This window comes from Molossus molossus, unplaced genomic scaffold (assembly GCF_014108415.1).
Source record: "Molossus molossus isolate mMolMol1 unplaced genomic scaffold, mMolMol1.p scaffold_m16_p_16, whole genome shotgun sequence".
Taxonomy (NCBI): domain Eukaryota; kingdom Metazoa; phylum Chordata; class Mammalia; order Chiroptera; family Molossidae; genus Molossus; species Molossus molossus.
Genome location: NW_023425351.1, coordinates 8,524,426 through 8,536,582, shown reverse-complemented (window position 1 = coordinate 8,536,582; position 12,157 = coordinate 8,524,426). Strand labels below are relative to the sequence as shown.

Sequence of the window (12,157 nt, the reverse complement as noted above, 5' to 3'; positions counted from 1 at the left end):
TTATTAATAGAAAAATGATTAAGTAAAAGTTTAAAATCAGTCATTCATTAATACAGCAATTCTCAAAAAGGGTAATTTAAATCATCAACATGCAAAGGTAAATGTTCATTCTTCTAAGTATGGTCATCTTTATGTGGTTACACTGATTGTTTGGGAGAGACACACTAAAATATGTGCAGATCGGCCCTGGCCGGTTTGGCTCAGTGGTTAGAGCGTTGGCCTGCGGTCCAGAGAGACCCAGGTTCAGTTCCCGCTAAGGGCATGTACCTTGGTTGTGGTTTGTCCCCGGCCCTCCTGGTTGGTCGTGCGGGTGGCAGCTACTCAATGTGTCCCTTTCACGTCAATCTCTCTCTCTCTCTCTCTCTCTCTCTCTCTCTCTCTCTTCCTCTCTCTCCCTCCCACTCTATCTGAACAAAAAAATGGAAAAATGTCCTCGGGGGAGAATAAAAAAATAAAAATAAAAAATGTGCAGATCAGATAACACATGCCAGGTTTTCCTTCAAGGCGAAGGGGTCAGAGTGACTGGATAGTTGAAACAAACAAGCCTACAAGCAGATAGCTATTGAGGTTGGATAATAAGTACATGGGGGTTCATTGTGCTAGCCTCTCTGCTTTTGAATTTTTTTTTAATTTTCTTTATAAAAAATAGTAAACATCACAAATAAGCAAAAATATAAAATGAAAAAATAATGAAGAATGTAATCTGAAAAAAACATCTTTTCACTACTTACTTTTAAATGTAGACCCAACTTCGGATCAGCAAGTATACTAGTATATGCTGTAAAGACTTCAGGGAATGCACTGTGACTTGTATTAAAAGATACAGATGAATCAATCTAAAGCAGGGAAAATAAAAATGATACATTACTATATCATGTCTCTAAATTCCTTTAATAGTTTTCAAATTTTAGAAATGACCTATAAATTTGTTCCTGGACTTCAACAATATTTCGGCAATTCTTGTTCTAAATACTTTAAAACTATCTGATAAGACAATGTATGTACAGGTATGCTATAAAGATCAAGTATGAGAAATGATAATGAATTAAAATAATAGAAAAAGTATAAAGTGTAAGGTAATCACCAATTGTCCAGTCAAGCTGTTTTTTATTTATCAAACCTCCATTAAATTTTTAAAGATACAAGTTATAAAATCCAAAACAACAAACTCAATTTTATTTTTAAGGTCTCTCAAAATACCTGCACCATTTTTGCTAGTAAGGTCAGCAATGCCATTTTACTTTCAGGAGCAGAATCTTTGGCCCACCACAAATCACACTTCCTCCAGTTCTGCAGAATTAGAGTCACGAGTTTCAGTCCTTGGTGTTTCTGGCTGGCCCGATCCCTAAAGCTCTGATCCAACATGCCATTCAAAACGGTGCTCACCTGAAACAATCATGTGGTGATTGAAGAAAAACTCTTAACATCAAGATCAACATATACAACAAAATTTACTTTCATTTCAAAGCTAATCTTTGAAAATGAAGATGTCGATTTTATAACAGCTGTTAACTTCAGAACACCTCAAATTTGAGAAGAGCATTTTAACATGTAAATACACTCCCATAAAAGTATAAGTGTCTCATTTACGAAATCATGCTCATACTGCTATTTCTGGTTCTTAGGGGCATTCTCCATGGGAGGAGGACCAGCTCTCTTCTGTCACCATCACCAATGTATGTGCTTGTGCATGTGTACACACTCACACACCTGCACATCAGTACACATGCACACAGGCTTGCATGCACACATTTCCTTTCCCACCACCTTTTCAACCGTGTTTTCTATTTGGCTAGAAAAATATTCAATATTCCTATCATTATGACAATGTAAACATTTTTCACAGATGATCCAAGTCATATACTACCAATACTTTTCCTTTCTTGTACACTTTGAAGTTAATACTTGTTTGCTTTCTTTGCTGTTTTCAATGTGCCTACCATTATTCGTCATCAAATTCTCTCAAATGAAATCTCCTCGAGACATGTAAACATATCAAGAAGTCTATCAGTTCTATCTCTGCAATGACAGCTCACACTTTGGAAAGTTGGCACCCACTGCCCTCTGGGTCTCACTACGATACCCTCTGGGAGTCTCGTCCAATTCTCTGTGTTCAGGCCAACTTCCCAGATCCAACATCATCCCCTTTCTTGGACTGCCTTGTTTTAGTGACGTACTTGCTCCAGTAGCTCCTGGTGAGCAGTGACATGTGGCACATCTGAAACATTTGAACTTGACTTCCACACATCACTGAAAATCTGGCCGGATTCAGAACTCCATGTTGGAAATCTTTCCTGACTTGTGAAGAAAATTTGGCATAGTTTTCCAGCAGCCACTTTGCTGCTGCAAAGATAAAAGCAACCCAGTATCTTGATCCTTGTAATGTAATCAGGTTTTCTCTCATAGAAACGTTTCATGATCTTTTCTAATGGCCAAACCCCAGGGTTCTGAATTTTCAAGAAATGTGCAGCTGTCTTCACACATTGTGCTGGACACTCAGTGGCACTCTGCCATCTGGACACTGAGGTCTTCATCTCTGAGAAACTCTTCAGCTATTATTCATGAAGGGATGTCTTTCCCTCTGGGGCAGAGACCCTGGTATTAGACCTTGTAGACTGATCCCAAGTTTTCCCATCTTTTTCTCCTGTTTTCTGTTTTTTACTTTTTTCACTCTATTCTTTTTTTTTTTATCCTCACCCGAGGATATTTTTCCATTTTTTGTACAGATAGAGTGGGAGGGAGAGAGAAGAAGGGAGAGAGAGAGAGAAACATCGACATGAAGGGACACATCAAGTGGCTGCCACCCGCACGACCAACCAGGGCCGGGGACAAACTGCAACCAAAGTGCGTGCCCTTAGCGGGAACCGAACCCGGGTCTCTCCGGTCCGCAGGCCGACGCTCCAACCGCTGAGCCAAACTGGCCAGGGCTTTTCACTCTATTCTTTGTGAGAGTTCCTGAATTTTATCTTCCAAATCCATTTTATGTTTAATTTCTTAAACATAAAATGGATTTGCTTAATTCTCCCCAGTTTTTTGTTGTTGTTGTTCTCTGATTCTTAAAAGTAGCAAGTCTTGTTTCATAAATACACTATCTTCTCTCATCTTCCTAAAGTTATTTTTTCTTTTTACATTTCAATCTCACTGAAGAGTCTCTACTTCAAATGTCTTTTCCCCTGCCTGCCCTTTTAAAACCCCTTGCTCAGGTGCTTGGTGTTCTTCTGCTGTTGGTACGTATTAGGGAACTAACTGGAAGCACTGTGAGGGGCAGGGCTCTCTGGCCATGAAGATCACTGTAAACCGATCCGGCGGGGCAGTGATGACAGTAGCTTTATTTTATTTTCAGCTTGTCAAAATATTCTGATGTTCTGTCTGAGAGCATATTACTTACTAGTAGAATGTATTCTGGAACCCAAACTGGAGAAAAAGGCCTAAGCTCTAAAGATCAGAATTCAGGCAGGCTTTCGTTTAACTTCCCTGTATTCAAGAAGGTAGCCTACACCACAGAAATACAAAGCATCATAAGAGACTACTAGAACAATTATACACCAAGAAATTGGACAATTTAGAAGAAATGTATAAATACCTAGAAACACAGAACATAACAAGACTGGATTAGGAAGAAACAGATGTTCTGAACAGACTAATTACTAGTCAGAAGAGTTCACCAGGAATCAAAAACCTCCCAACAAACAAAAGTCTAGGAAAAGATGGCCTCACTGGTGAATTTTATCAAACATTTAAAGAAGAATTACTGTCAATCATTTTCAAACTATTCCAAAAAATAGAAGAGAGAATACATCCCAACTCATTTTATGAAGCCAGAATTAGCCTGATACCAAAACCAGACACAGAAAATACAAGAAAAGAAAATTACAGGGAAATATCACTGATAAACATAGATGTAAAAATCCTCAAGAAAATATTAGCAAACCAAGTTCAGCAATACATTAAAAACATCTTATATCATGATCAAGTGGGATTTATTCCTGGGAGGCATGGTTGGTACAATATCCACAAATCAATTAACGTGATACACCACACAAACAAAATGAAGGATAAAAACCACATGATCATATCGATAGATGCAGAAAAAGTGTTTGACAAAATTCAGCACCCAATTATGATAAAATGTCTCAATAAAGTGGAAAGAAAGGGAACATACCACAACATAATAAAAACCATATATGACAAGTCCACACTAATATCATATTCAATGGTGAAAAACTCCAAGTTTTTCCTCTAAGATTGCGAACAATCTTAGAGGATACCCACTTTCACTACTTTTGTACTATAAGTCCCAGCCAAAGCATTTAGGCCTGAAAAGAAATAAAAGGCATCCAAAACAGAAAGAAATAAATAAAACTGTTTCTATTAGCAGTTGACATATTACATGTAGAAAATCTTAAAGACTCCACTAAACCTACTAAAATTAACCAATGAATTCAGTAAAGTTGAATACAAAATCAATATTACAAAATCTGTTGTGCTTCTATACACTAATGACAAACTATAAAAAAAATTAATAAAACAATCCTGTTTAAAATTGAATCAAAAAGAATAAAAAAACGCAGGAATAAACTTAACCAAAGAGGTGAAAGAACTGTGCCCTGAAAATAAACAATACTGAGCGAAAAAATTTGAGAGACATAAATAAATATAAAGACATTCCATGTTGCTGGAATAGAAAAATTAATACTGTTAAAATATTCATACTACCAAAGAAATCTACAGATTCAATGCAATCCTTATCAAAATTCCAATGACATTTTTTACAGAAATAGAACAAATAATCCTAAAATTTATAGGGAACCACAAGAGATACAAATAGCCAAAGCAATCTTGAGAAAGAAGAACAAAGCTGGAGGAATCATACTGGCTAATTTCACACTATATTACAGTGCCAAATTAATCAAAACAGCATGGCACTGGCATAAAAACAGATACACAGATTACTAGAACAGAATAGAGAGCCAAAAATAAACCCACACAAAAATGGACAAAGGAGTAAAGGATATACAAGGGTAAAACAATAGTCTCTTCAATAAATGGTGCTGGGAAAACTGGACAGCCACATGCAAAAGAATAAAACTCGATCTCTACCTTATACCATACACAAAAAACAACTCAATATGTACTGAAGACTTGAACATTAAGGCCTGAAACTATGAAACTACTAGAAGAAAACTTAGGGGGTATTACCCTTGACACTAGTCTTGACAATGAGGTTTTGCAAAAGCAATGGCAACAACAAAAAAAAGTAAACAAGTAGGATTACATCAACCTAAGAAAGCTTCTGCATAGCAAGAAAAATCATCAGCAAAATGAAAATGTAAGTTATAGAACAGGAGAAAATATTTGCAAATCATATCTGACAAGGGGTTGATATGCAAAAATATAAAGAACTCATACAATTTAATACCAAAAAACAAACAATCCAATTTAAAAGTGGTCAGAGGAACTGAATAGACATTTTTCTAAATAAGACATACAAATGACCAACAGGTACATGAAAAGGTGCTCAGCATCACTAGTTATCAGAGAAATGTAAATCAAAACCATGATATAACTGCACACCTGTTAAAATGGTTATTATAAAATAAACAAGAAATAAGAAGTGTTGGTGAGAGAAGGTGAAGAAAAGGGAAACCTGTGTACTATTGGTGGGAACATGACCTGGTGCAACTACTATAGAACACAGGGGAGTCCTCAATGTACTGCTAAAAGTACAATGATCACATGATCCAGCAATTCCACTTCTGGGTATAGATCTGAAAACACAAGATTACTATCTAGAAAAGATATTTACTGCAGCATTATTTACAATAGCCAAGACATGGAAACAACTAACAGTCCATCAATAAATAAGTGGATAAAAATGACATGGTATATACATAACACAGAAAATTTTTCTGCCATAAAAAAGAAAAAGTCCAGCCGGTGTGGCTCAGTGGTTGAGCATCGACCCATGCATCAAGAGGTAGCCAGTTTGATTCCCGATCAGGACACATGCCCAAATTTGGAGGCTGACCGGGGGGTGGGGGGTGGGGGGTGGCATGCGGGAAGCGGCCAATCATTGTTCTCTCTCATCAATGTTTCTATCTCTCTCTCTCCCTTTCACTTCCTCTCTCTCTAAAATCAATAAAGGAAAAAAAAATTAAAGAATAAAAGAAAAAGAAAATTACATCAATTGCCAAGACATAAACTGGACCTTGAGGGTATTATACTAAGTGAAATAAGTCAGACAAAGAAACATAAATACTGTGTAATATCTCTGTATGTAGAGTCTAAAAACACTTCACTCACAGGTACTGAGAACAGACTGGTGTTTGCTAGAGGCAGGAGGCTAGGGATAGTTGAAATGGTGAAGATGGCCAAATGGTAAAAAATTCTAGGTATAAGCTCTGAGGACATGAGGATGTAATGTACAGCATGGTGACAATATAAACAAGTTAACAATATTTCGTTGCATATTTGAGAGGTGCTAAGAGAAGAAATTCAAATTTCTCATCACAAGGAAAAAATTGTAACTATGTGAAGTGATGAATGTTAACTAAATTTATTGTGGTAATCATATCAGCATCATGTACAGTGAAAACTAATACAATGTTATCTGTCAACTGTATCTCAATAAAACTGGAAAAGTAAATGAAGGATATTAATTAATGAGATTGATTATAAAATAAATAAAATCAGTAGCTTCCTGATACACCACATCTTATAAGAAAAATATTAACAGAAAATATTCCATTTCCAACTAAGTAGCATATGATATCTAGAAATTATCTTAACAAGAAATGTGCATAAAATGAATAAAGTAACACTCTACATAATAGTATGACAAAAAAATTCGAGATGTATAAAACTTCAATGCAGAGATATACTATAGAAAAAGTAGGGCCCGGCCGGTGTGACTCAGTTGTTGATTGGGCCTGATCCCCAGTGTGGGGTATGTAGAAGGTAGCCAATTGATGTTCTCTCTTATCGATGTTTCTATCTCTCTCTCCCTCTCCCTTCCTCTATCTAAAATCAATAAAAAACAAAAAAATTAGAAAAGAAAAAGTAGGTTTAATTTTTTAAAAGAGGTCAATTCCATTTAAATTTACTCTATACATCTTCTCTCTCTCTCCAATTTTTTTTTGAGAGGCAACCAAATTTTTGGTGGCCTTGTTTCGACAAGGCTGAAAAATAAATAAATAAATAAATTTACTCTACACAGTTATCAATCAAAATCCCTAAATGTTGTGAGGAGGGTGGTGAGGAACTTGATAGAATGATTCTAAATTTCTCTTTGAAGAATAAACACACAAGTATACCTAGAAGAATTCTGATAAACAAAAACATGAAAAAGAAAAATTGCCTTGCTAGATGTTAAAATGTATCTCGAAACTGCTAAATTTAAAACAATGTAGTACTAGCTGAGATATAGATGGTTAAGTAACAAATTAAAATGTTCAAATATGATAGGGATATAGCATTTGAAAAAGTTACAATCTTGAGTCAGTGAGTAAAATATGCATTAGAGAATAAATGTTTGTCCAATAGGTAACCATTTGGGAGAAAATAGTAATTTATGCAGTAATCTTTGTATTATTTATATTTGTTTAAAAAAATAAACTATAAAAGTAACAGAAGAATATATAGGCAGATTAAAAAACAGTATTGGGATGGAGAATGACTTTCTCCAAAAGACAGAAACAATGAAAAAGAAGATGAGTTTAACTATGTTAAAAAAAAAAAAAAAAATAGCCCTGGCTGGTTTGGCTCAGCGGTTAGAGCATCGGCCTGTGGTCCAGAGAGACCCGGGTTTGGTTCCCGCTAAGGGCATGTACCTCGGTTGCAGTTTGTCCCCGGCCCTGGTTGGGTCATGCAGGTGGCAGTCACTCGATGTGTCCCTTTCACATCGATGTTTCCCTCTCTTTCTCTCTCTCCTTCCCACTCTATCTGAACAAAAAAAATGTCCTCGGGTGAGGATAAAAAAAAATAATAATAATAAATAAATACTTTTGTATAGAAGAAAATATTCCAAGTGAGACTGAAAGACACATAGAGGGAAAAGTACTTTCTGCAAACATTATAGACAGGTCTATCATCCTTAATATATAAAAATCTTGTACATATTAATAAGAATGTATATCCCAAGAGAAAAATGGAAAAAATACAGAAACACTTTAGTTTCTTTAAAAAAATTAGTAGGAGACCAAGATCAGTAGAGTTGGAGAACTGACATTAAACTTAAAAGATAAAAATACATAACAGAATTCTCACTAGTGAAATAACAAAATGTTTTTGTTATGGTACAAAGTGTTAAAAACTTTTTTTTTTTTTTAATCCTCATCCGAGGACAATTTTCCATTTTTTGTACAGACAGAGTGGGAGGGAGAGAGAGGAAGAGAGAGAGAGGGAAACATCGATGTGAAAGGGACACATCGAGTGGCTGCCACCCGCACGACCAACCAGGGCCGGGGACAAACTGCAACCGAGGTACATGCCCTTAGCAGGAACCGAACCCGGGCCTCTCCGGACCGCAGGCAGACGCTCTAACCGCTGAGCCAAACCGGCCAGGGCCAAAGTGTTAAAAACTTAAAGAGATACTTATATTATATATTAAACGTGATTCTAAATCTTCACTAAAGGTGTTTCTTTAAAAAAAAAAAAAAAAAAGTAGGGTCCTCCCAGTCCCTCTGTCCAGAGATATTTATTCTGTCCAGAGAATCTCCAGTCTCCTCCGGTGGGGAAGGGTCAGTTTGCTGACCACAGGGGATGGCTAATCTTCAAGCAATTCCCCTCTTTTCAGTTTTTCCTTCACACCCTGCTCTCTCTGTTCTCCAGAAGCGCGGGGTCTCTGTCGCTTGACTGCTCTCAGACTCTGCAGTACGGTCGGTCGGCTGCCCATCTTCTTACCGCTATGGTCGGTCACATTGCAGCTTCCTTGGGCTCTGAAGTCTGTTGACGACAACTTGTGTTTTTGCCTTCCAGCTTCCTAAATATTGCCACTCTTGTCCTTTTTCTTTTCCTCTGTGTCCTTGAATACTGTACTTGTTTTTAACCCTGTTTCTGTCATTTTAGAGGTATCTGAAGTTGAGGTAAGTGCGTATGGTTTTTATCCATCAACATCAACAGAAGTTTGAACAGTTTAAAAGCTCAAATTGTTATATTTTCTGAGTTTTGTGAGTCTATTATAATTTTACATCTAACTTTAAAATACACAAATTCCTAGTGTAATCTATCACAAAAAATCTATTCCCCTAAAGTAGATAACAAGCACTATCTGGAAAAAAAGCTTAACTCAGTAGGGAATTGTTATACACTTTTCCTTTAAAAGGGTCATTCTAATAGTTAATAGTTTTTTATTGTCTACAGACCAGGTTATAATTCAAAATTTTATAAGTTTAGCAAACTAGAGTCAATTGTATATTAAATATTGATTTCCAAAGGTTCGATGTAAGGGGACAAAATGGACTATAGTGCCCAGCCAGTGTGCCTCAGTAATTAAGCATCGACCCATGCACCAAGAGGTCACCAGTTCTATTCCCGGTCAGGGCACATGCCCAGGTTGTGGGCTGAATTCCCAGTGGGGGGCATGCAGGAGGCGGCCAATTGATGTTCTCTCTCATCAATGTTTCTATCTCCCTCTCCCTCTCCTTTCCTCTCTATCTAAAATCAATAAAGAAAAAAATTTTAATAAAAAAAAAAATGCGCTACAGCAAGAACATGCAGGAAATGATATCAAAATGTACAGGACCAGCTAGGGCTGGAGGAGAAACAAAGGCTGGAGGAGAAGCTCAGGATACGTCTACGAGCTCCAATGCCAAATCTTGACAAAAGTCATTATCCTACATAGCTATTCCTTATAAAATTAGGCCCGAGCCCTGGCCAGTTTGGTTCAGCAGATAGAGCATCAGCTCGCGAACCAATGACTTGCGGGTTCAGTTCCAATCAAGAGCACGAAGCTAGGTTGTGGTTCATCCCTGGCCCTGGATGGGGTCGTGTGGGAGGTGACCAGTCGATGTGTCTCTCTCACATTGATGCTTCTCCCTCTCTCCCTCCCACTCTATCTGAATAAATATGGAAAAATATCCTCAGGTGAGGATGAAAAAGAAAAAATTTAGGCCTAGAGATTTTGGAAAAGTGAGATATTACAAAAATCATGTTTCAACATCCATTATTAACTATTAATAAAAGTTTTGTTTCCTTTGATTTTGTTTTTAAGCACTGGCAAGAGCTTTAAAACTTCCAGGAAAAAAATCTTATTTTGTTTTTAATAACATATATCAGGAATACAAGCATTATATAAGAAAATATACTTTACTTAAAGTAAAATTTCATTACCATCTTGGGATTATCCACAGACGATTTCATAAGCTCCAACACAGCAAGATCTAGATTTTTTAACAATTCAGTGTTGACAGTTTCTGAGAACAAGCTATAGAAATACTCTCCATGGTAGAAGCTGACAATGTTTTTCTGGGAGCCTCTTGAGGACGGCATGGACAACACTGCCGTGTCCAGGAGAAGGCTTACAAGGCGCTCACACTGAGGAGGAAAGAGAAAGGCAATGACAGGAGCCCACGTCTCAGATGTCACAGAAAGATTCCTTGGGTAGCTATTCACTTCGAAAGTGGAAAATCAACAACAGCCTGATATTTAAAGGCCTGGGTTCAAATTTGAATTGTATACATTTCAATGAGTTTCCATTTTCTAGGTTTCAGTTTTAGAAAGAAATCTTCCCTGACTCATGTTTCTTCCAAATTTCTAGACATGTTCCTGTTGCTTTGAGGAGAGAGTCTAGTAAAGGTGAGTATTTTTAGAAAATTTAAGCATGTAACTTTTTTACATTAAGTGAACAAAGAAGCAAAGAGGTTCCTGCTATAGGAGCAAAGACTGGTTAACAGGTCTCGGCTACAGCAGAGATCATGTGAGGTCAGCTCTACACAGCTCAAACAGAATGAAGACATTTGTGGGTGGTGCCTTTGCAATGATCCTTTAGGGGCTCTCCCAAATCGGCCATCTGAAGAATCATCGAGGATAGGGGAAGAGGTCACTATGTCAACACAGTTCAGCCATATGTTCACAAAATGTTCTCTGCTTAAAGTCCTTTTGGAAACAAAGAGGGATAGACTAAACCTCAATTTAAGGGAATACTATTCTATTTCTTTAATTAAAAAAAAAAAAAAACACCTTCTAGATAGTCAGCTCATATAAACTAATTAAAGTACTTGTGCAGCTAAGAACTTAGTCAACTACGTTCCTGTTTTTAAAGACACAATGCACGTGAGTTATATATTTACGTTATTAGGATAGCATAGTTTTTCCTACCAGTCCTCCAAAAGCAAAGGCCAACTCCAGAAGTCCACTGGCCAATCGCTTACAACTGGGGTCGAGGGAAGGAAGGCACTGTTGTTCATGTCCAGGTGCAATGCTTCTATAAACCAGGGAGAGAAGCTTTGTGCCAATAGAATGATGCTGATCTACAGACTGAAATATCCAGAAACAAAATATTTGACAGAAAAATACAATTTCATACCAATTATTAATTAAAAATTCCATGTTAGCTAACACTGACAACTGCCTTCCAATTGTAAGGAAACTTTTCACTCAGCTTTGCTTTCTGTCTGCATTTTTCATTGATGCTGCCTAGCCACAAGGGCACAGTAGCAGGTAGTCCTAAAGTTCTTCAGAAGGCTGCAGGAAATATTTAAATATCCTCAATTTAATGTTCATCTTATATTTCCAAACTTTTATATTTACTTTCATATTTATATTCCTGGTAACATCTACATGTCTGGAGCAAGTATTTCTGTAATTCCCAGAATGCATAAAGGATGTTTTAAAAAGAAATAATAAATAGACTAGTTAGCTTAATGAAGCTAGTAAGAATGTAAAACAAAATGTGCTTACCTGAGATGGTAATATAACATGCAAAAAACCAGCTTGATAAAGCTGTTTGCAAGCTGACATAATAGAAGACAACTTGGCTCTATCCATGTAAGTGTCAGGGCCATACAGGTCAATGGCACAGAGCTCCTCAATGCTGGCCAAAGGAGAAAGGCAGAAAGAAAACTAGATGAGTGCTGGTCTCATTAAATTATTAAGACATAATGAAAAATGTGTGTATTCTTTCATAAATGTATTGACTAACTACTCGGCACTCAAATTC

At 36.8% G+C, this 12,157-nt stretch overlaps 1 protein-coding gene across 1 annotated transcript in view; it reads right to left on the bottom strand.

Annotated features, from left to right (window-relative positions):
• PRKDC (protein kinase, DNA-activated, catalytic subunit) overlaps positions 1-12,157 on the bottom strand; it is a 261,857-nt gene that overhangs the window by 157,508 nt on the left and 92,192 nt on the right. Inside the window, exons 34-38 of the mRNA XM_036264464.1 lie at positions 11,899-12,031; positions 11,317-11,475; positions 10,330-10,533; positions 1,201-1,386; positions 732-836 (exon numbers count right to left, since the gene is read on the bottom strand). Of these exons, the coding sequence (XP_036120357.1) occupies positions 732-836; positions 1,201-1,386; positions 10,330-10,533; positions 11,317-11,475; positions 11,899-12,031 (787 nt within the window). The remainder of the gene's footprint in view (positions 1-731; positions 837-1,200; positions 1,387-10,329; positions 10,534-11,316; positions 11,476-11,898; positions 12,032-12,157) is intronic.